General features: G+C 47.3%; 1 protein-coding gene across 1 annotated transcript in view; it reads left to right on the forward strand.

The window, feature by feature from the left end:
• The first annotated feature begins 2,957 nt into the window (after positions 1-2,957).
• CDX2 (caudal type homeobox 2) overlaps positions 2,958-24,667 on the forward strand; it is a 23,698-nt gene continuing 1,988 nt past the window's right edge. The window contains exons 1-4 of the mRNA XM_034758699.1: positions 2,958-3,683; positions 7,104-7,249; positions 7,993-10,224; positions 21,677-21,679. Coding sequence (XP_034614590.1) covers positions 3,188-3,683; positions 7,104-7,249; positions 7,993-8,193 — 843 coding nt within the window. The 5' untranslated portion in view covers positions 2,958-3,187 and the 3' untranslated portion in view covers positions 8,194-10,224; positions 21,677-21,679. The remainder of the gene's footprint in view (positions 3,684-7,103; positions 7,250-7,992; positions 10,225-21,676; positions 21,680-24,667) is intronic.

The following is a 24,667-nucleotide window of genomic DNA, read 5'->3' on the forward strand; positions in this document are numbered from 1 at the left end:
TAGACCATATCTTTGATTGTACTGATTAAAGTCATACCCTGGGCTTTATTTTAAGCGTCACGGTGTGTGCGTTTTCCCTTAGACCTTCCCAAGCCGGGAGGAGGCTACGAGGTTTTATCCCCCTGTCCCATCCTCAGTGGCTTTGTATGACCTGTCCCGCTTTATAGCACCACAGGCGCTACAGCCAGTATTCCCCTACCCTCCTGAGCGGGTGTGCAGATCGCTCCCTTACCCTCCACCGGCTGCGCACACTTCTACCAGCCCCTGTCCCCCAAACACCAAAGCCGAGGCACAAACTGGATCCAAAGTATCTGTACTCTAGGGAAGCGCGTGTTGTCGGTGCTTTGGGGGAAGAAATCTGCTTCCCATGTAGACCGCGTGCGTTCCCGCAGAGCTCGAGGGCCAGGGGCGGTTGTGCATTTTGGATCCAATATGTTCAGAGCTTTGTCAGTTTAATGACCCTGTTTTCGGTTTATTGCTTCATCAAATTCGCATACTCCTAGATGTGCTTTGTTAGTGCTTATCGGGAGAGGAGATTACGCTGAAGGATGCAGCCTTTTTCAGAGGTGTGTTTAAGCCTTTGGCATTAGGAGCGCTGGGCTTTTAAAGAATTCTCCATCCCCCTTTTCTATCTTTCATGTTGGCACTGTGTCATCAAACTGACACCAGGGAAACAAATCAGCCCCCGAGCCAGTGGATTTCGTGTGCTCAGCACGTTCATATTACAGCTGTACAATATTACAGCATAGAAAATACCAGCAGTATTTTAAACTGTGTATGTTATATGGACGGTTTCCACGTACAGTCTGTGTGCGTGCTAGGTACAGAAAATACATAGACACTGCCTGGGGACAGAGTACAAATATGTCCACCAAGCAAGCTCGCTAATGAAGGGGATGTATTCCAGCTAATAAAAAAGATCTCGAACAAGGTGTGCATCAGATCTGAACTCCTCTGTTCACAGTCCCTGGCGTCACTCCATCATTAAAGAAAATGATTAAAAATGAATCCAGTTGTTGAACAACTTTCTTGCGTGCTGAAGGAGGAAATTCCATGGAAAATAAAATTTGAGGGATAAAATGATCCAAACCTCTTCGTCAGAAACATTACGCTTCACCACACACTGCCAGGGCTTTAGTGACAAGCCTTTCTGATCGAGCTAGTCCTGAACAGTTACCCCTGGCAAAAATAATTTCTATCATTAATAATGGGATCCACCCTTCAGTTTTCATTGCTGAAATCCAGGGGAGTTTTGCCTGGATCCGGCCCATATTAACTAGAAATATTAAATGCGAATTGAATTTCTTTGCGCGGTCTGCATTACATGAAATTTCAAGCGATGGTTCGCATAATTCTCAGCACTGTGATATCGAGTTCTGATCATGAGGTGTTTCTGCAGCGATCACTGGATTCTCCCCTGGGGCCGCCAAGAATGACTGAAGGTGGCTTGTGAAGTGGATTTTGAGAAGGGTCAGTGCTGAGTTGTCAAACTTCTGTGAAACAGGGTGGAAAGGGAAAAGTTTCCATCTTATGCAGTTATCTCTGTGAGTAAAAGACTTCGTTGCTGTATATATAAAGAGATGCAAATATTCAGCATTTTCTGCATTGTTCCCGGTCAAGGTGACAAGTTAAAGCATAAAAGCACTGAATGGATGGCGCCTCTTCAAAGACCGAATTGTATATGAGATGTGTTGTGAGGAGAATGAAGAATTCTCGTAGCTAAGTAACGTTTTCATAGCTGCTTAGTAGGCGCTAGGAGTTTGATCGGGTTTGCAGGGCGCTTTAAAATGGCAGTTCACTGGGTGAAAAAATAAATCACCAAAATCACCAAATCCCCAAAACCATTCTCATGTTTATCCTCAAATCTATGGTGTCATTGCGAGGCACTACTTCGCTTGATTTTAGTTTCAATTGATCAAAAGGAATTAATCAAAATGAATGAAATAAATTAAATTCATCCACCGGTTTTCTAGAATCATAACTGAAATAGGAGTAACAAAAATGTAGCGAGAAGTTTGCGTTTAAGGCGTATTTCATAACAAACTCTCCCTCGATTACAATAATTTCTCTCCGTTCAATCTAAACTATCAAATAGGGGCTAAAGGATAGAATATTTTAGATCAGCAGAGGGTTTTTTTTTTTTTGCCTTCACTGTTCGGCATTGATTATATTTCTTTCCCAACAATAATATCTAGCAATTAGATTAATATTTGTTAAGACAATTCTCTTGATTTTGTGCGACCTCTCTTTCTTGAGGCTATTCGGCGTGCGTATCCGAAAATTCACCGTTTCTATGATTCTGAAAACGTTTTCAGCAAAGTATATACAACACAGTAATATTATTATATATGAAGTAGAACTAAAACACGATATAGCAAAACGAAAAAGGAGCCACTTATCAACATTTAGGGGAAACAAAACTTGACTTGGTTGGTAAGAAATAAAGGAGATCCAAGTGCATTCCCTTTGGATTGAAAATTCTGTATACACACACACAGTCTTGTCGATTTCACTTTTCCTCTTGTCGTCATCCAGTAGTCTACGGAAAAGTTATTCTAAACTAACAGCTCTAAAAAGCGAAATGTCTCTATCTATCTATCTCCTTATACGCGCTGCCTTTATAACATTTAAAACAAAAGGAAAAACCTAAATAAGGGCTGTTCTGTAACGTGCTGCCTATAGATAGTCCATGATACAGGGTTCCCATATTCCCACCCTGGCTCTCAGAAGTCTCTCTCTCTTTTGCAAGTCTCTTCATTTAGTTCTTTGAACCTGTGATTGGAGGTTAAAGTGCACCAGGTTGCAATGGAAGGAGGAAGCTCTTAAACAATAAAGGCTTGAATATTTAGCTGTGATCAGGTCGCTGCCCTCTCCTTATCTTTTTAAATGCAAATCTTCTTTTAGGGGTAGTAGCTATATACCCAGCGCCTCTCCACGTCACCTGCCTTTGGTGTGTCTGTGCCATTACTAATAGAGCCTTGTAAACAATCGTTAATCATGTAAGTGCTGCCGGCCAATGGGTTCGGATCGCTAGTGGGAGAGAGACGGCTCTGCAGAGGCAACCAGGGGGACAGTCCCCCCGCTGCCCCCCCCCCGGACCAGAAGGGGAGCCCATCCCCAAGGAAGAGAAGAGCAGCTCCAGAGCCCCAAGCAGCATGTGGAGAGCTGCTGCCCGGCTCTCGCCATCATGTACGTGAGCTACCTATTGGATAAGGAGGTGCCCATGTACTCCAGCTCCGTGCGCCACTCGGGGGGGCTCAACCTGGCGGCGCAGAACTTTGTCAGCGCCCCGCAATACCCGGACTATGGAGGATACCATGTGGCCGCGGCCGGGGTGAACCTGGACAGCGCCCAGTCCCCGGGCCCCTCGTGGCCCTCTCCCTACGGCGCTCCGCTGCGGGATGACTGGAACGGCTACGGGCAGGGGGGCCCTGCCACTGCGGCAGGCAGCGCGGTGCACGGGCTGAACGGCGGCTCCCCCGCCGCGGCCCTGGCTTACAGCCCGGCTGACTATCACCACCACCACCACCACCACCCGGGCCCGCCGCCCCACGCCGCCTCCGGGGTCATGCAGCAGCTCAACCCGGGCGCCCCGGCCGCAGAACAGCTCTCCCCTGGCGGCCAGCGGCGGAATCTGTGCGAGTGGATGAGGAAGCCGACACAGCCCGCCCTGGGCGGCCAGGGTAAGCGGCGGAGCGCCGGGGGCCTGGGCGAGCAAAGGACTGGGGCCCCGGAGAACCCGGCAGAGCGCTGGGACCCAGAGCAAGCTGCCCACCAGGGCTCTGGACCGTAGCCCAGCTCGGGGGGTCCTGGACTGCAGCAGAGCCCTGCAGGCCTGGGTCTCTAGCTAGCCGCAAAGCGCTGGGGCCCTGCGCACCGGAGCTCTGCATGGGAGCCTAGCTCAGGGCAGTCTGGGAAGTAGCAGAGCTCGAGGAACCTCGTAACCAGCCTGGGCCTTGCTGGGACCCAGAGCCGCCCAGGAAACCGTAACTCTCCGGGGACTGCACCGCGCTGCGCAGCTCGGGCTGCACGGTGGGGGCTGTGGAGGTTAACACAGGCAGTTGTTTCGCTAGTAATTTCTCGGCCTGACTGCTTTTCGGTTCGGGGAGTGGAGGGAACCTCCTCCAGGAAAACCCAGTAGGAAACAGGGCCCAAACTTCCCAGTGGCAGGAGGGAAAGGGCCCCCCAGGCAGCTGAGTTCTCTTTCAGTTTGGAGCCACTGGCCCTAGCTCAGGGTCAGAGCAGCCTGGGTGTTACTAGAGAGATGTTTGTGCCCTACACGCGTGGAAGTGATTTGCAGGGATATTTGATAATGCCAAGAAGCTCACTCATTTTGGAGCCCGCCTCAGGCATGCGGGCCCAGGCCCCGGCATTTCACTGCAATAGCCTCACTTCCGATATATATATTTTTAAAGAAAATAAGGAAGCAGCAGCTCAAAAATGAGTTTCTTCCCCCAAAGAAAAATTGTATTTCCCCTTCGATTGTTTTACATTTTTTTAATATGGAACAAAAATACTGAAGTGGGTAGAAAATTTCTTCAAATAACTGGTCGTATTATCGCCAACACTTAAATTACAGATCCTTGTGGGGAGAGTTTGTAGAGTCACTTTGGGGCTTGGGACTCTTGTTACCGAGCTGCAGATACAGATTGAAATGTGGACCTTTGCTTTCCCTTTGTGAGAAATTAGCTTAACATGAAAAACGTAGGCAGCAAAGACAGAGCCCTGCTGGGGGTGGGGTTGCGGTACGCTTTTAACGCGCTGCGGGTTGGCAGACCGACCCCACAGAGCTTTGGAGCCCCTATTTCAAGGTGTCTTTTGAATCGACGAGCCGTGGGACAGTCTTGGGGGCGGGGGGGAGAGGGGCTTTTCCTAGTCGATCCAAGTTTCCAGCGGCCGGGAAAGCCTGTGTTGACCGATTTCCCGACGAGTTTAGTTTAATTTAATCCCAATGGAGTGTTTGCTGGCCCTCCCCAGGCTTCAGTCCGAGTAGCCCTGGTTATAGGCACTTAAAAGATTTTTATAACCAATTACAGCCATATAAATCATTGGCCGGTGTCGCTTTGCATTTGTTTCTGAGTCATTGGGCGCATACCTTTATTAACGTCTTGGTGAGCTTTAGGTCTTCACACCGACCTGCTGCTCCCTCGCTGGGAAATGGGCGAAGGCGGTTCTGAGTCCTGGGGTTGTCAGGGTTCGGGCTGGCTCTGGAATTCCCATCCCATCGAGCTGGGACTGCAATGTATCCGGGGGGCAGGTTTCCTCCGGGAAGGAGAAACTGATCTGCGCGTCTTTTCCTCCTCGCCTTCGGGAGAGGGGCGCGGATCGGAAGGCGTTAAGGGTAGGGCGGGGTGTCTCAAGCCCGATTTTGAAAGTTGCCCCCTTCCTCCCTGTCGTGGGGGAAAGAGAGGGGAGCTGCTGTAGATGGGCCTGAATGTCAGTTGAGAACGGTCCGTGATGTCCTGCACTAAGGTGCCAAGGAGGTGGCCAGGCGCCGTTCTCAGTTGTGATGTTAATGTCTCCCGGGTGCCTGCAGACTAGCCAGGAGCTCCTGTTCTCTGCAGACCCTCATCTGTCATGGGCCTTTAAACACATCTTGCTTTGATATACACCTTCCACGCTATTGTCCCTTTTACTGGCCGGAAAGAGGGTGGCAACTTTCGCAGTAAATAATGAATTCTGGCATTCCTCTCTCATCCCCCGGCTTCCCCAGACAACGTGGGGGGCGATTGGGGTTGACCATTTCCCCCAAAGCAAAGGGCATCGAGTCAGCGCACTACACGGGAAAGCAAACGACCAACTTTAATGTGAGGGAATCTGCAGGCCGCCCCAGTGCCCGTGGCCAGCAATCCAGGAATGGAAGCTGTCGAATTTTCCCACAATTCCGCCCTGTTCCCACCGTTTTCCTTTTGGAAAGGGTGGCTGGTCACTTGGGGGGATGTCTCCATTCAAATGCTGCCTTTGGAGCCAGTGTTTATGTTAATCTGCCCGGCCAGGGGATGAAAGCGCCTGCCGCCATTTGCTCAGTAGTGGTAATTCAAACAGAATGGGGCTGTTATTAAGGCATTGAGAAGGTCTTTCTTTGATAAGATCTCCTTGTCCGGCATTGTTTGCGATTGTGTTCCCCATTCAGCGGCTCTGGGGAGTTTTCTCTGATCAGACTTGTATCTTTGCAGGGCGCTTTTGTTGTGGTTTGCAGAGAGTTTACCTGAACAAAGTCAGCCTGCCGGGCATTACATACCTAGGGGCAGAACCTCCCGACTCTTCAGATCTTTCTGATGAACAAGAAAGCTGGGGATATAACCAGTTAAACAAGAAACAATCAGAAGCAAGGGAGATCAATTGATTTAGCAATGTACATACATGCTCCGCATTAAAAAAAATCAGATGCGTCAAACTTGACATTTTTGAGCACTGATATTTTCTGCCTCCATTCCAGTGTCAGGCTTGTCGGTTTTCGTCTGCAAAAATAAATGAATCCGAGTAAAGGTGCGGGTTCAACATAACAGTCGCAGATCGTCTGCACTTCCATCGTTTGCTGAGGGACATCAAAAATCTGGGGGGGGGGGGATCAGAGCAATGCCCAATACGTTTACTTGTGAGAATCTAAGAGTTCTTCTGCTGTAGCAAATAACCCCAGACAACGCGTGCCTACATTAATCGGGGTTATTACCATAAGGGATGAACGGGAACAGCGGCATTTCAGAACAATGTTCCTTGGAGAAATGTACAAAATTAAGGTACATTTAAAAAACATTGCCACCTGGGCTGCCTCGGGACGGGGAATATCGTGCATGCGTTTGGTTCCTAATGACATTCGTGCAGTTTTTGCCTTTTTTCCCCACGGCCTGAAAAAAATGGGTTATTTGCAAATCTTCTTTCTCGAGCCCGGTCACGTGCTTTATTAAGTCCCCGCTTAGGGAAATGAAACCATTGACGGGGTCCCGATCCTGCCCTCCTTACCCATTGAAGGGTTTGGCCTGGGTGGGGAGTAGCCGAGCTCCAGTCCCAGATCAGACGAGGAGGAGACGGAAAGAATGGATCGGGGAAAAGGGTTGCAGTTAAATGTGCCTGATCAGTTGTCATGGATTTCTCCTCTCTAGTTAAAACCAGGACAAAAGATAAGTACCGCGTGGTGTACACGGACCACCAGCGGCTGGAACTGGAGAAGGAGTTTCATTACAGCCGGTATATAACAATCAGGAGGAAAGCAGAACTGGCTGCTACGCTGGGATTGTCAGAGAGACAGGTCTGTCCGTTGAGAGTTCCCTTCGCGTTATTTCTGAAGTACCCAAATGCTCTTTAGTCGCCCACCTCCCCATACCCCCATGCGCTTTGTCACGGTGCCACTGGCCCAAGAGATAATGCAAATATGGCCGTGGGATCGCGGGAATAGTAGCAGAATGGCTGGCACCAATCGGTGGGGAAGGCCTAGGAAGGGCGACAAATACCGAGGCGCTGTCTGCTCTTGCCAGGAGAGTGGGTGTTTTCCTAGATCATGGGGTATGTGACCATGTTTGGAACTTCTTTCGTGTCTCCAGTACTGGTGTGTGCGAAAGAGACCCAGACCGACAGACAGGAATGCCTGCTTTCCAAGCCGACAAACTCCCGAGTGGCACATGTGAGAGTGAGGTGTCCAGCCCACTCGTGCGCCTGTTAGCTCTCGGCGTGCTCTGAGCTGACGGCTGAGATATGCATGTTAGCCCCACCTTAGAAAGTCCTTGGCGTTAGCCTGCGTCAGGAGTTGGGGATCGGGTCCACTGCCCTGTGAAAGGCTCTGCAGGAGAGTGCACACGGCGGGACTCTGGCTTGCGTTACACGGGGCTATTCCCTGCGTGTTGCGGCAGAGCCGGGCGCAGATGGCTGGGCTGATTGCGGAGAAACCCCTACGGTGCCCTCTCCAGCTGCCCAGCCCTGCTCGCCTGGTCATTCTGGAGCCGCTCCGCTCTCTGATTTGACCATCTCTTTCTCTCGCTCTTGTATCCCCGCCAGGTAAAAATCTGGTTCCAGAACAGGCGAGCGAAAGAAAGAAAGATCAACAAGAAGAAATTGCAGCAATCTCAGCCCGGCGCGGTGCACAGCGGCTCGCAAGCGCTGAGCCCGGTCTCCTCCCTCCAGGGATCAACGGGTCCTGGCCCAGCTGGGGGCGTCCTGGGAGCCGCTGGGGTCTTAGCGCCATCAGTGACCCAGTGACCGCAGCCAGAGACTGAGTCGGGGGCGGGGGGGCTTCTGCCCTCCTCGGTGAACAGGAGCCCGACGTTCACAGAACCCACCGTGGAAAAGGTCACTGGTCACCCAATGAAACGGACAGAGCCCAGGCTTTTCCCTCCGTGCACTACAATGGCCGTATTGATCTTCCTCAACCACACTCCAGCCATTTGCTCTTTGTACAAAGTGTACAGTGTGTCTGTTTCCGTGTGCGGGGATATTCATGATCTTTTGTGTTTTTACACTGGCGTTTGCAATGCAGTAAATACCAATATAGCCGAGAGCTGAACCGACATAGCCTGTAAGTTCTCCAGCTCGGAATCTCAGGGATCGGTGTGCAGGTTTTCATTACACAGGCTGGGCTAGCCACGTAAAATGTAAAGCACATTTGTCTTTCCCAACCATAAACCTTCAAAATGACCATCTTGCCTTACAGCGCAGGGAAGGTAAGATAAGACACTGCTTAAATGTTCAGAAGGGAATTGCTTCGTGTTAGCCACCTGTAAAAGAACTCATAAATCTGGTGCTGATGGTCACCCGGCCCGGTTTATTAGCGTTCTGCACTGCAGAGAAATTTAGAGGCGAGCTCTCCAGCAGAAACTGCAACTAGCTACACTTGTAAGCGTGAGGATCCCTGCGTGTGTGATATTCTTACCAAGGGGGTTGGGATGAGAGAGTTGAGAAATGCCCCCAGTGTAATGTTCTGTTGTTAAAATTATGCGATTTCTCTTCTCCTTAACCGAACAGCTTCATACACACAGGAGCCTTCCTGGTTTCCCAGGCTTTATCCAAGCTTTATTATAGGGTCGAAAATGAAAAGAAAGACCCCAGGGGTGCCTCTGAGCCGCAGGAAGGGTCAACAAACTGCCTGGAGCACAGACATTTGGGGGTTGGCACATTTCAATCTTTTTATTAAATGGGGTAGAAAGACCAAAATATGGATTCTTTTCCCAGATCTGGACGCAGATAACAGCCGGGAAAAAAAATCTCTGCAGTCTCTGGTCAAGCTTCAGTTTGGTTTTCACGGTTTTATTGTAGTATTACTCAACTCATTAGCCAACATCTGGAAAATTAGTCTTTGAAACACACACAGACCAAGTCTTTCCAACCAGGTCGGAAACTCCATGTACTCATTGCACCTGCCAGCGGATAGGGACAGCTAGCCAGTCTATACTCAGCGGGGCATTGGCAATATACTTTACCCGGGATTTGCAGTTAACAGTGTGGCTATGCGAGTGAAATTGATTTGACATTTCAGACCTGTTATTGCCCATGGTAATACATGAGCTCCTGCCCCAACAGCTTTGGCCAATAAACTTTGGCCAAAGACAGCATTGGTGAGGATTTGTTCATGGTGCAATTTTTATTCCATCATCCCTTCTGGGAATCTGGTCAATACCAATAGTCAAAGGGGGAAATAGTCTATTAAATCCTTCCTGCTATTTTTATTTATAACCTTTCTATGCTGGAGCAGTTTTAAATACACTGATTGCCCCGTGTAATTTTAGAAAGGCTATTAATAAAATGGGTGGGGTTTTTTGCAGGGGAGGGAGGCTCTTTTATTACCGATCTTGTTTTTAACCACTGTTAGGGCTACGGCAGACGTCTGCTAAAAACGGAGAGGTTGTATAAGTGTTTGTGTAGCTGCGGTGTCATTCCACGCAGTGGGAGGTTGAAGATGTGTTAGAAATTAAGGGTCTTCCAAAGAGGGGAGTCTAGTGCTGCATGCAGGCTCATGCCCGAAGACGGAGAAGCTGACTTCATGTGCCAAGCATGTGAAATCAACATGGGGCTTCCCCCTGGGCTCTGCCGTGGTTTTAAAGCCCTAGTCTCTTTTGTTAGTTGCTTCCAATATAATTTGATGAGCAAAGGTTTGGTTTTTGGTTTTGGTTGTTTTTTTTTGTTTGTTGTCTCGGTTGCAGAATTCGTGTCCTGGTGTATTTTGAAAAGGCAGCATTCACCGAACTCTGGCGGCTGACAGTGTGCGCCCGCGCAGATGTATACCAATGAATGTGTGTGTGACTGAGCCAGGTGTGGGTTGCTGTTAGGTAGGATGCGGTTTTTATAAAGGTGTGTGCAGCATCTGTGGTATTTGAAGACCCCGCAGGGTGGTTGGAATACGGAGCTGGTCCTATCCATCGAAAACCTCATTTTATACCCATTAAAAGCGCAGCGCCAGGGACTAGCCGCTAGAAGACCCTGAAGCTGGGAGAGGGGAGTCAGTGGGGAGGTGTGTCTGATCGGATTCTCTTTGTGCTGTTAAAAGAAACAACCAGGGGGAAAGTCTGGCCCCTGTGCTGGCCTTGGGACGCGGTCAACCCGACAACACTGGATCATCCTGAGCAATCGGGACCGTCTCACCCCCAACACTAACCTCCCCCCCCCCCACTCCTGCAGCGCTTCTTCATCTCTGCGAGACAAGAGTTGTACTTGGGACTGCAGGATCCGGCCCCAATTTAAACCCAAGCCAGCCTTTCTCTCCCTGCCCCAGCCCGAGCCGGCAGCCCTCCCCAGCCTGGCTGGAGGATGCGGGCTGGGCTGGCCCGGAATGCCTGTGCCCAGCCCTCGCGGGGCGCGGGGGGAAATGACTCCGGCTCCGAGGCCACAGCCTTTGCAAGGTTGCCCTCTGGTGCTCCAGGGGCCGCGCCCGCACGCCATTGATCCTCGTGCTCTGCCGGGCTGGAGCTGGCGGCTGCTACTGCTGCCTCAGTTGCTATGCGTTGCTGTGAAACGCCTGTCAATAAACCGTGTTTGGATTGTGGAGCAGAGCGCAAGGTTTGTTTGCTTAGTGGTTAGAGGTTCAAAAGTCGGCATTGTCCTACTGCGAACGATCCCAAGTTCTTTCTCCCTCAGGAACACTGGCTGCAGGGGAGGGGGGAGGCATGTCAGTGTCTTGACTCTGGGCACATTTATTTGCTTCCCGGGATAATTAATGGCAGAGCAAGAAAGATGACCGCTGAGTTATGAAAGGCCATCAATAAGGAAATTAAACACAACGGATCTATGGGTGCAATACGCGCCGTTTACTGTGGTTTTGCTGGCATTTTTCCATTCTGCAGGAGCTAGGCTGGGGCGTCTCTGCTCGCAGGGCTGGCGAAGCCGTGGGATTCCCGTTGCTAGAGACCAGGGAAGGAAATTAAATAATAGGGTGGCAATTCGGAAAGCTTCCCTCTAGTGGAATCTGTTGAATATAGTCTCCCAAGGAAAACGCTGGGCGCCTCATTTTTTGGCCACATTTAACTCTGGTCTGCACATGATTTTTAAAACAGCTGGGCTGGTGTCCTTTTTGAAGTTTGTTTTTCTGTTGGTTTTACCTTAGAAGTATCAGGAATATCGGTTCTTCCTGTGTTTTCCAGAGGACTTGTTGGAGAAATCAGAAAATGGTTACATACCTCGTCTTAACTGAAGGGTGTGTGTGTGTGTGTGTGTGTGTAATCTTTTAAAAAGAATTCCTTTCTCCAACATGATAATTAAACGTAAGAATCGAATAAGTGTAGACAAAGCCAGAGTTTTAAACAGCCTGACTACAAATCTGTTTCCTTCTTGGTTACTCAGCGTTCGCTTTCTTGACTCTTGGTATAGCATCATGTCACTAGTTCTCTGGTTGTCAGGGAATCTTTCCAAACAAATCAAAGCAAAAAAAAGTACCAACTTTCCCATCCCAATTTAAAATATTTGTAGTGTGTGTGTGTGTGTGTGTGAAATCTTTCAGATCTTCCTAGCCCCTATGCATCATAAAGGAGTACAAGAAGGCACGTGCTTTGTTTGTTTGTTTTGTTTTGTTCATTTCAGGTGACTTTTGAAACTGGTCAACACAAAGCCCTGGCGGATACGCTGCAGTGTGAACTTCCCTCATTTGTCCCTCGCAGCTGGATTATTATTTTAAGTTTTTTTCTCCCCATTTTTTACCCTGAAGATTCTAGGATTCTGGTGATAGGTGGTAAATAAATATTTCTGCTTATATGGCACCTACCAGATAAGGTTCTCAAAGCGCATGATAAGCATTAATGAATGTATCCTCACAGCACCCCTGTGCGGTATGGCAGCACAATTACCTCCCTTGTCCAGGTGGAGAAAAGGAGACACATGGAGTTTAGATGAATTGCTCAGGAAACAGAGCAGGGTATAAACCCCGGAGCTCCAAGCCCTATGTTTTAATCCGAAGGCCGTCCTCTGATCCCTTTTGCCATTACAGCAGGAATAGGCCGAGGGACTTCCCTCTGTCCCCACCCCCTTCACCCAGGCCCTTTCCAATGCTATGTTCCCTAGCAGTAACTGCCAGCCAGGAAAATGGGAATGATACCAGCAAGCTCGCCACGTGTAGCTCGAATCAGAATTCCCGCAATCACTTCCCGAGCAGGGCGGACACCCAACAGTTGCATAAGTCATCGCCCGTTTTGCTCGAGTTTTCAGCCTCTCTGGCTAAATACACGCCACATTTCTCTAACGGCGAGCATGTTCTATATCAACGTGGTTTGTGTCGTCGGCCTGTTATCTCAGCACTTTACACCTGAAGTATGGAAATAACAGGCTATACACCAATGGTAGTTGATAAATCCCACTCCAGGAAAACTAACGCAAACAAAGGGGAACAATGACAAACGATCCCCTCTGCTTTATAAACATACAATTGCCTTGCTCTGGGTACCTTATTTCCACTCATGGATGATTCGCTAAATCAATGACTAGAAACAAGTATCTCAACCGTAGATTAGAAACCAGATCCTGCTCTGTGGAAATCGATGGGAGTTTTGCTACGGACTTCGACTGGAGCAGGACAAGGCCCCAGGTACAAGAATCAAAGAGCTGAAAGTGGCCATATCTCCAACTACAGGTACACGTGATATAAAAAAGGAAGTCGCCAGTGAGCTTAATGGCCTACTGCAGTGTCACTGACACCTCCATTGCTGTACCGAACCAATGCTTTATGCTCAAATGTAATGCCAAAGGGCCATATATCGACCTGAATTCACATGTGATAATGACAGATATTAAAGGGAGCTCCATGGAGTGATCTAGAGCAGTTCACAGCTAGATGTTTGCATTGGCTGCAAGCAGAAGTTGAAGCCTGAACAGCTAAGAAATCAGGCACAAAATGAACCCGGGGGCAGGCACTATCTAGCCAGCGTATGCTGAGGAATACATCGATAAGGAAAGGACTGGAGGCAGACGGAAAATGCAAAGTACGAGAGATAGGGGCGATGCGGACATGATCAAAAGGAGTGGCACTGTCAGATCCAAAGGAAAACGTTTCTTTACCAAAGTACAAAAGACAGGGTACGAAGTAATACACAGCCTGCATTATTGCAGGGAAAGAAAGGAGATCAAACCAAACAGACAACATTACAACAGCAAATACTGTTGCAGAGACAGGAGAGTTAAGCCCAGAGACCTTTCCACGGTAAGCACTCTACCGCCTTTATCAGAGGGGTAGCTGGGTTAGTCTCTAGCCACAAAAACAACGAGGAGTCCGGTGGCACCTTAAAGACTAACAGATTTATTTGGGCATAAGCTTTTGTGGGTAAAAAAAACCCCACTTCTTCAGAGGCATGGAGTGAAAATTACAGATGTAGGCATTATTATACTGACACATGAAGAGAAGGGAGGTATATTTCTGTGTCAGTATATTTATGCCTGCATCTGTAATTTTCACTCTATGTATCTGAAGAAGTGGAGTTTTTTACCCATAAAAGCTTATGCCCAAATAAACGTGTCACCGGACTCCTCGTTGTTAACGCCCTTAGTCATCCAAGTGTTCTTTGATGTCAGAGCCCACTGTAAACTCTCGTAGCTTTGCCTTTGGGCTAAATCCCGCTCCTTTTACTTGTCCCATTGACTCCGCTAGCCCTCTGTGCATCATGGAACTTGAATCTGTTTGCGACAGAACTCAGAATTCTGTAAGGGAAGTAGCGTTCCTTTAATTACGGGACTCTAGAAAATAGCACTTTCTAGAGCCTGAGTAGTTTAGTTGTTAGTTCACAGCTCTAGAAGCGAAAACCAAACCTCTTGAGGTCTAATCCTGCCGGCATCACTAACTCGTTCTTCAAATAGGCAAGTCACTTAAGAGTCCCTCGTTTTAAAAATTGGACAATTGTACCTTCTTCCCTCAGGGGATATCAGTAGTAACTCATGTTTGCCCACAGTTGGAGAATAGCTATATAATGGCTAAATATCATTAGCCATGTTTAGCTACATCTCCCACAATTTCATTTCAAGACTGTTATGAGTGGCTGTCTGATGACACAGCAAATCATCCTCCAACTGAGATGTATTTGCATACCGCGGCTCTAAAAGTTGCCTTCAGTTATTTGTAAAGTCACATTTCTCTGCCATAAAATACGTAAAACAGCCTCGGGAGATAGCTTTGTTGATAAAATTCGCTGCTAGCTGTCAAAGCATTATTGCTTTATGGGTTTAAAAGCCCCTACAATCTAGTTTTTTTAATTTACAAAACTGAAGATTAAAACAGGGAATTTACATTCATTCTTTTGCTGTGGTTTTAAAAATCAGGCCCAATTAGCTATAGGGGAGAACGAATGCTTTTACTTTAACAGTACATGGACTGCTTTAGCACTCTGGGATTGGACTAATAGAAGGAATTTTTCTACTGCCGAGTATATGAAATGCAACATATGCTTATAATATTTGCTAATTTCCAGAAATACATGTCACACTGTTTAAAGGTCGCAGCGAATTCCTACTGAAGTCAATGGGAGCTGGAGGCTCTGAAGGGCATTACTGACAGAGGATTTCATGCAATGACAGACTCTCGCTGACTTCAATCGATATCCGTGTGATTCAGAACCGAAAGCAGCTCTCTTTTATCAGCTAGTTATTTGTTTTCAATGGTTTCCATGGATCATCTTCCTAGGCTAGGTAACCACATGTACTATTAATAATATCATACACGGCACCTGATGCCCTCATTTAATTCCCAGTCATTCTGCAGCCTATCTGACCCCACCTGGGTTCCCCCACTTTCTCACACTTTGTAAATACAAGAGAACGACGACGAAGCGGGCAGACTTTGTGCTGCAATAACCATAACCTAACGAGCTAACGAGAGATGTATCCGAGTTACTGGACCGGAGGAGACCTACAAACAAGAGCAGCGTTTTCCCTCCGACATACAATACTATGGCTTGCAGTACGGAAACAATCGCCTGTAAATGATCACTACAGACAGCACCGTGTGGTGATTACAAGCACGTGTCTGTTATGTGCAAAACACCTCAACCGCCAAGAACTCACAATCCTATCCCACCTCGCACCATTCTCCCATTATAGACAAGCTTCTCAATCTTGTCACGTTTGCTCTCTCATCCCCCCCTTCAACGGAGATCACACGAATCTTCACGTTCTTTCTTCTAAATAGTAGGGATCACACATTGTGATCTCATGGCTATATTACGCCATGAATTTTCAAGCAGAAGACCCCATTATAGTCAATGCCATGGGAACTTCTACTGAAAAACTGATGACAAGAGATGGCCTTCAGTTACACCAGGTAAATCCGGAATGGGTTTATCAAAGGTGAGCTAGGATCAGAATTTGCCTCTAGAGTAGCCGGCGATGTGTCTCCCTGACCCGGGGCAGTATTAATGACTGCATCTTCAGCTTTTCTTTCCGTGTTTTATTACTCGGGATCTTTTAGCACATTCATTGCTTTCTCTAACAATGTACAATTATGAACTTTTTGCAGACGTGCTAAAGTACTTTAGGGCTTGGGGGTGAAAATCTTCTCAATTTCATACAACATGCGTCTGACGAAGTGGGTATTCACCCACAAAGGTTATTCTCCAATACGCCTGTTAGTCTATAAGGTGCCATAGGACTCTTCGTCAATTTCATACAACTTTTTGGTTCGTTTAGGCTTACTGGTTTTGAGAACCAGGCAATAGAGATCGCCTGTATGGACCAAAAGTAAACTCTAACTTCCCGCTTCAGACCAATAGACTAATCACATAATTTAGATACTAGGAGGACAAATAATAGTAATAAAATGCATAGAACAAGCAGAATCAGGAGATTTTTCTCTAGGTCTGGTAGGATCAGATATTTCCCCTCTACATTTTCTCTGGATTTAGTTTTCCTTAGTTGACACCAAAGTGTAGTTTGTGGTTGTACTTAGCACACCGGCAATAATAATAATTAATAATTAATACATTCTTCAGCGCCTAGGAGCCCTAGTTATGGACCATGACCCCATTGTGCTAGGCACTGTAACAACGAAAATATATTTGAATTAATATTCTTAGACCTTGAACCTATGTCTTCCTTCTTACGCTGCTACACTGGCTCGGAACGCATTAGCCTGTGCATGGAATACATTTGTTATTTAGACCAGCGCCGAAAGGTTTGCCGCTGAGTAGCTTTATATTTCCCCCTTCTGCTCTTCAGCTTTTTGCGAAGGGTTTAACCTGCAGGCTCCTTCCGCAATCAGTCGCAGGGTGCGTAGTTACTCGTTTGTCAGAGCTACGAGCTTCCCTCCAAGGGACGTACGAAACCTGCATGTTTCTATAAAGCCAAAACTCTTCCGGCCGTTCGCAGGAACTCGCGGTTACTATAATTAGTGATTAGTTAGGGGTGTTTCCCTGCCCTGAGTTGGTCATTTTCAAAGACTGGCACTGTTGGGAAGTGGCCAGTAGATGGCAGTATTGGCCCTGCCACTGGACAGGTGTAAGGCTTCTCCCAGGAGTCTGTCGGCAGTTACCTTTCTTCCTCAGCTCCTCCTCGCTTTACAACCCTCACAAACAGGTTCCAGCCAACTAGCTCCTCTTGCAGCCCCATGTGACAAAGTAAATGGCTCCCTTCCCCCACCCCGCTCTCGCGCTGACAATGGGCGGAAGGAATCAGTGAGAGAGCGGTGGGAGCACAGGCATAGGGAATGCCAGCGGAGGTGAGAGCCAATATTAATTAGCAACATTAACACCTTTCCGCCACCTTCCCGGAGGATCTGCCACCTTCACACGAGCTCATGGCAAGGAAGAGCGATGGGGACGGCAAGCCACTGCCTTTGTTTAACAGGAAGAAGCTCCCACGCCAGGACCGGTGGCAAGCGAACATAACAATATAGTCTTCCCTCGCTGTTGCCCCCTGTACTTCCCAGAGTAGGAAGCCGATCTGCCATTCTGCTCCGCTAGCAAAGGGGCGAGTAAACGCGTGCCCACTACTGACGCTGGGATCTTGGGCCCAGACCTGGCGGGTTCTGTTCCGTGATCATTAGGCAGCGCCCCCGGAACCTTTGAACAAAATTCATTCCCGCAAAGAAACCAAGTTCCACTGAGCCCCCCCCCCGCCCCTTATTTGCCATCTACTTAACCTTTCTATTTCCCCACCGACTCCTTCATGCGCCTTTTTACATTTCTGGCAATCTCACACCAATTCACACTCTCCATCATTCTTTAAAAAGCAAAATTCTAACCTCCTGAAAATGGAGGGTAATTACCCTAGTAAACCGACCTAGCTATTTTCCCCTGTGGAGTGTCTGTGAATCTAGTTGTTCATTAATTTTGTTCGGATTTGGAAACACCCAAGTGTATTTTGTATTTTTAGCTCGCACACCAGCAAGTTTATAGTTCAATTAATATTCATAGATCTTCAACATATTTATTTACTCTTACGGGAATACACTACTTCAGGCGAAAATCTTGCATGAAATCTATTGAGATGCAGGCAAATTCTGAAAACCTTGCATCTTAATATTACATTTTCCTCGTGTTCCCTTTAGTTATAAGGGGTCAACATAATAAACATATACTGCAAAGTACGCTGATAGAAGGGTACCATCATATCACTACCAAGTAATCTGGGCCAAATTAACCCATGGTGTAACTCGACTGGAGCAGAATTCTCTCTGCCTTACCACCTGTACAGCCATTTACAGGTGTATACAATGCTACCAAATTATGCCGAACAGGTGGAATAGCCTGATCCTATTCTGGCAGAAGTCAATGGCAAAACCCTCATTGTCTTCAGTGGGAAGAGGATCAGGCCCTAAATGACTGGTATTTAAGTTTTGAGGGTTGGACTTTTCAACCTTAATCATGTTTTAACAGTCAGTACGTGTGTGTGTATTTCTCTAGAGTTTAATAAAAAGCAAACTGAAAAACCAGAATTTCCATTATGTGGCATCATATTGACAGTCACCGGGGTAGGAACATTTTAAAGCCTCTCCACAGACCTCTGAGCTAATGGAATAACTGATAGAAATAGCGGGTTGTTGTGGTGTATTGAGGACTGTGTCGGAACTTTAAAAGCAGAGGGGTTTCCTGGTTCTGCTTGCAGGCTGAGGGGCTGAGAAGCAGAGCATGCAATCAGAGTCAGTCTGGGTGAGTTATGCTTTCTCTTTCTCTGTTTTGGGCTCTTGTGTATTATTTTTCTGAATTATGAGAAATAAAATAATGTTCAACTGCAACCTTTTGTATTTTTCTCTAATTTCTCTGTGTGTGCTGTGGACATAACATTTGTCATCTCTGTGGACAAGCACTAGAAGGATATGGGACACACACTTTGCCAGCAGGTTTCACAGATATTCACTTACAGCAAAGGAATAACGGGTTCAGTTCCAGGCTGGGGAGGGGACTGTGTTCCAAGAGAACAGACTCTTCTGTCCTTGCTTACCAAATGTGACTCCATCTGATCTGACACCCTCTGACCTGTTCTTGTCCCAGCTTTGGTTCTTTGTCCCAGTCCCATTTTTATCAGGCTTCTCATCCCAGTCCCAATCTCTTTACCCTGTAAATCCTAATCTCACCCCTTTGCACTACCAGTCCCAGTCTTCTTGCCCAAACATTCACAATCGCCCCCCAGCTCTTTGTCCCTAGTCTCTTTGCCCAGCCAATTTCAGTTTCCCCCCTCCTGTCTGCTCATCTGATCTGTCTGGGTCTCTCACAAACCCTGATTTCTAGTCAGCCCACACTTCTACTACCCAAATTCCTCCTCTCCATTGCCTCTCAGTCCCGATATCCCTCCCCCTGCTCCTCATACAAGCTCCATATCCCTTTGGATCCCTATCTCAGTCTCGTTGCCCACCACTCCCAGTTCTACCCTCACAGCTCATCTCTGTGTGATATCCATCTCCCCTCTCATCTCCTTTTCTCCATCCACTCATTCTCAATCCCAGTCTCCTTGCCCAGCCATTCCTAGGCTCTGCCTGGCTGTCAGTCAGTCTCCTTGGCCAGCCCGTCTTACTCTTCCCTCCAGCACCCAGGCCAAGTATCCTACCTCTGCAAGTCCCAATTACCTTCTCCTGCGCAGCCAGCTTCCTGTCCCGGTCTCTCACCCTTTGCCCAACCCTTGTCCCAGTCTTTTGTCCTCACTCCCTCTCCTCTCCCATCCCTGCAGGTCCAGCTTTTGTTCACTGTGTTCAGATCAGGTAGCTTCTTTCTCCTTGTTATCTAGGCCCAGCAGGGATATCATTGAGAGTACAGGACTGAGCATCTCCTTGCTCTCAGTCCAGGTACCCAGCCCAGAGCTGCAAACCCAGGGAAAGTTCTGCTCAGCCCTGGGCACTGGAGCATGCCCAGTGTGAATGAAACATTCAGGGAATTTAACTGCTAATATCCAAGAAGTCTCTACCGAGCATGTACAAACTGATTTTTCAAAGGCATGTAACATGGCCAAATTTGGGCAGATTTCCACAGGGATGGGAACTGGCATGTCCCTGACACAAAGGCCACCCCTCTGCCAAATTACAAATGCCCATTCCAAGTCAAGGGGGTAATAGAGCTTCTCAAAGAAAAGGTCACCAGAATTTTTTAATAGGGCCAAAACAATGTGGTTTTCCCTTGCCTCTTTCTCAGAAATGGCAACACTGATTTAGCTAAAATTTTCCCAAACTATTCAGCCTGAGGCAGACACCTGGCATAGAGAATATTAGCCCAAGCAGACAAAACTTGGCAGTTGTAAGAAACTGAAAACAGGTTCTTATAATGGGAAGTGTCAGGTAACCTAAGTAATAGTCAGCACTACTAGCTGTAATATAATACAATAACAGTGGAACTTCATTGACAGAGAAGCAGAATGAACTTCCTAATTTCACATCATCAGTGAATGTAACTAATGTGCTGTTTACCACATCTTCTGGATCACCAATAAAGGTGTTAAATAAAACTGGACTTAACACCTATGGCTATGATCCTACAAAATACTTAAACTTGTACTTAACTTTAAGGAGCCAATGAGACTAGTCGTTCGCTTAAAATGAAGCAAGTGCTGTGCTGAGGCTGGAAAAACATCTATTACCCCAATGGATATTTATTTAGCCTCTACCCTCACACCGTCTTTCTGATGGTTTCCAATGCCCATATCCAAACTAAACAGAATTATTTTTCAAGTAAGATATGATGGGGCACTATATCAGAGGCTGTACTAACAGCTAGCTATATTACAGCCACTACGCTGTGTTAACCCAGTCCTGCTCTGACTTAAGTCAATGGGGCTTTTGCCACTGACTTCCCTAAGAGAAGAGTCAAACCTTGATTTTGTAGTTCATTAAAATGAAAAGAAAAAAAAAGAAACTACTAGGTTTCTATAGCATTATTTGTTCTTTATACACATATGACTATGTTCCTCAGCTAGTGTAAACGAGTATAGATCCATTGAAGTCCATGGAGTTACACCAATTTACATCAGTTAAGGGTTTGGACCTTGTTGGTCATTGTTCATAATTTTGTTATCTCCTGATGTTTACAGGCTTTTTTCCCTCTTAACAGTTATTCAACTACTTAGCGAGGCTTATAATTAGCTACCTCAAAAGTAATCACTAGGATCCCTCTTTCCCTCCATTTTTAAGAAACTGGGAACTGCATTTTCATTTCTCCAAATCTCTAGTAGCTCTCTATTATCCATAAGTCTTCTCAAAGAATTACTCCTTCATCTCTAGGGTAGCAGTATAAATCAAGCTCGGATTAATAGTATAACCAATTGACAGCAGTCCAACAGTCTATGTGAATGATTTTGTGGTCTCTTACCAGTTCCTAGTGGCCAAATGGTCACATAAGAAACCATCACCATAATAATAGTAATTATTATTTGTATAGTGGTAGCACCTAGAAGCCCCAGTCAGGACTAGGGACCCATCATGTTGTTGACTTTTTGGTTACTTTTTTGGTTACTAGATGGTCACTTTTTGGGCAGTCTCAGCTGAGGCCAAGGAACAAAGGGACTCTGAGACTAATGCTATGTCCACACTGCATCTGGGGGCGAGCCTTCCAGCCCCAGTTGACAAATTGATGTTGAGTGGATCTTGCACTTGCGAGCATAGATATTGTTTTTGTTGTGCCTCTGGCTGGAACTTGAGTTCTCAACCCCAGGGAGGGGGCGGAATGACCATCTTACCAGGAGGTAGGTTTGCTTTACTTCTCACCCAGGGTGTCTGGATCCTCAGCCTTTGGTTCAGGAGTTTCTCATCCTTGCTATCCCTATTATAGGATGACCAGACAGCCAGTGTGAAAAATCATGACAGAGGGTGGGGGTAATAGGAGCCTAAATAAGAAAAAGCCCCAAACATCAGGACTGTCCCTATAAAATCAGGACATCTGGTCACTCTACTCTATGTCCATGTGGCCTGTAACACATGCACACTACAGAGTCTTCTTTGTTTTTCATTTTTTTGCATTCACAGCCAAAATATTTGTTACCTACTTCACTGTCATGTTCTAGCTCACATATATTAGATATAACTGCCTCCGCTCCACCTCTTCTCCTTTTTGGGAACTCTTCTCTTCAGCACATCCCAGATTTTATGTGCAAAGTGAAAACTTCCATTCCCCATCCTGACTGCTAATTGTACAGGCTGCCTAAAGACCCCTGCTGTCAATTTTGAACCCATATAATAGTGGAGACTGGTCAAGTCACTTATCAACCCAGAAGGTCAAGGATCCAGGGACGGCTTCGGTGCTGAGGCCCACAGGATGAGTGAAATCAAAGTTGGTCACTATAATTTATTGCAGTCCAGAGCATTATGGAGACTACCCTTCCAGTCTGTGACACCACCCCTAGCATGTCCCCTATTCTGGGGTCTATAAAGGGGTCAGTGTAGGGCTGCATGTAATAGCCCTATGTTGTTCCTGCCCTCTAGTTATGCCTCCTCATCCCCTACATGCTGCCAGAGAGGTGTATAGGGATCGAGGTGAGCCCAGAGCCCAGTACTCTGCTGTGCTAATTTCTGTGACGTACGTAGCAGAGCTGCACAGAATTCTGCAGAAAGCTGGGCCTTCTGGATGAATGTTAACTGACAAGGAAATCAACGGGGTCCATTGGGCTAAACCAGCGATTGGGAAAAGTCACCAAAGATGAAAATAGAGCTAAACCTGGATTATTCCTTTGCACTGCAGCGGAGTGGAGCGCTTAGCGGAAAGGCCATGGCCTCACTGGGCCCATCGGAGGTTTGCTCTGCACTAACGGGGATAAGACTGGGTTAAGTCTGTGCTACAAGTGCCTGCTTTGGTACTGGAGCAAGCATCTTCCCCTAACACACTGATCTCCTCCCCAGGACGTGTTCTTGTTGGACACACAATTCAGCCCAAGTTCCTTTGTGTAGAGATCAGATTTTACCCTGGCACAAAATTTCACCCTTGTAGTTTCCGCCAATGGAGTTCTGCTCTGGGATGGATCAGGAGCCAGAAACTTCCCCCTCCTCCTCCCCATGGGCCTCGGCACTGCTTCAGGCCCTTTCTGCCACCCCCAGTCCCAACACTGTTTTTTTTTAGTGGTTCCCTTCTTACAAGCACCTAAGCCCTACTGGAGGGAAGCAGTTTAGTTGCTGCTGCAGACTGCCAGCCCACCCCCACAGCTCACTGGAGACCAAGCCCGGGTGATCACAGTGTTGCTGTCTGTGCTCCCTCACTGGTCGCAGAATGAGCTCCCACTCTTTGTCTCCTATTCTATCTTTTTAAGGCATCAGCATGGGAACAGCTTCTGAACCCCCCCCCCCAGGCCTGCTCCTTAAGGAGAAGTTATAGAACATTACACATGAAGGTGGGGGAGTGGCAGGCAAAATGGCAGCTGGGCAAGGTGAAGATGGCAGCTAACTGGATAGGGAGGTGTAAATGCGGGTTTATGTTCATCTTACAAACCACATAAATGGTGTGGCCATTTTCCTGGCTGCCTAGTTACATTATACACAGGGCAATGGTGGGTTCTCCATGGGGTTGAATTCCCTGCTTGGGGGGCTTATGTGCATCCCCTTTCCCCAGTTTGTTCCTCCTGCCCTGCCCTTGTGCCCTTTCCAGGCTAGGGGCAAATTCTTTCCTCTCCAGGAACAAAAGATACCTTTAAACTGGGAACCACTTTCTCTCACTGGGCAATCCTGCTGCCCCTCCAGGCTCTGATACAATGGGCACAATCTGGTCCATGGAGTGAAATAGAAAAGCTGAGTAACATTTTTATTGTGCCTCCCCCTTATCTGGAGTTACGTCACCCACACGCAGTCTTAACCAAATATTGAATCACCTCGGGAGGTGTTGGAAGGTGAAAAGGAAACTGCAGGAAACAGGGCATTCTGGCTGGAAGACAAGCTTTCATCCGTTAAAACAGAAACCTATGGGAGGAATGGAAAAAGGTGTCTTGGGGAAGAATGTATCTGAAAGGCTGGAGGCAAAGGTGAGAGCTGGGAGGAAAGCCATCTTCCCAGCAACCTCTCGATCAGGAGAAGTAAGGCTTATTCACCTAGAGAGATCAGAGTTAAATGGACTCATATTTAAAATGTGAATCTTCATCCTAATGCTGCATGATCTACAGCTCCCTGTCTGTGTCACTGTTTCAGAGACTTTCCCTTTCCTAAGAGTAGGTTTTGCACCTTGGGAAAGTCACGAATCAACATTTCATTGCCACCCACTGCAGTCTCAAGCTTGGTCAGGTTGTAGGGAGCATCATCCAGTGAACTGGGCTCTGAATCTGGTGTCAGGAGACCTCCATTCTATGCCTGGCTCTGAGACTGGCTCACTGTGAGTTCTTGGGTGGGTCCATATTGTGCTTCTCTTAAAGGTGGGGCTAATAATTCTTACCCACCTTTGCTAAAAGCTTTGAGATCTGTGGATGAGAGGCCTCTATAAGCACAGTATAATTAATTACAGTTATTGTAACACTCCTAACAGTGATGCAAGAGCAGGAGTACCAACCTCAGGGCAGACAGTTAAGAACCAGGGCACAAATCCAAATTGGTTGTGGGTTCTACTCTTCACTAACCAACTGCACCAAGTGTAAACTCCTCAGGCATTTTAACAGCCTGAGTATGGAGTCGCAGACAGTTCCCTGGGTACTCCGGTCTGTCTTGCCCCCCAGATGAGTGTATCTCTGATATAGATGGCTTCTTACACCAAGAATCACAGCAATATTCACGTATCAGAGGGGTAGCCGTGTTAATCTGGATCTGTAAAAAGCAACAGAGAGTCCTGTGGCACCTTTAAGACTAACAGATGTATTGGAGCATAAGCTTTCGTGGGTGAATGCCCAC

Source organism: Trachemys scripta, chromosome 1, assembly GCF_013100865.1.
Source record: "Trachemys scripta elegans isolate TJP31775 chromosome 1, CAS_Tse_1.0, whole genome shotgun sequence".
Lineage (NCBI taxonomy): Eukaryota > Metazoa > Chordata > Testudines > Emydidae > Trachemys > Trachemys scripta.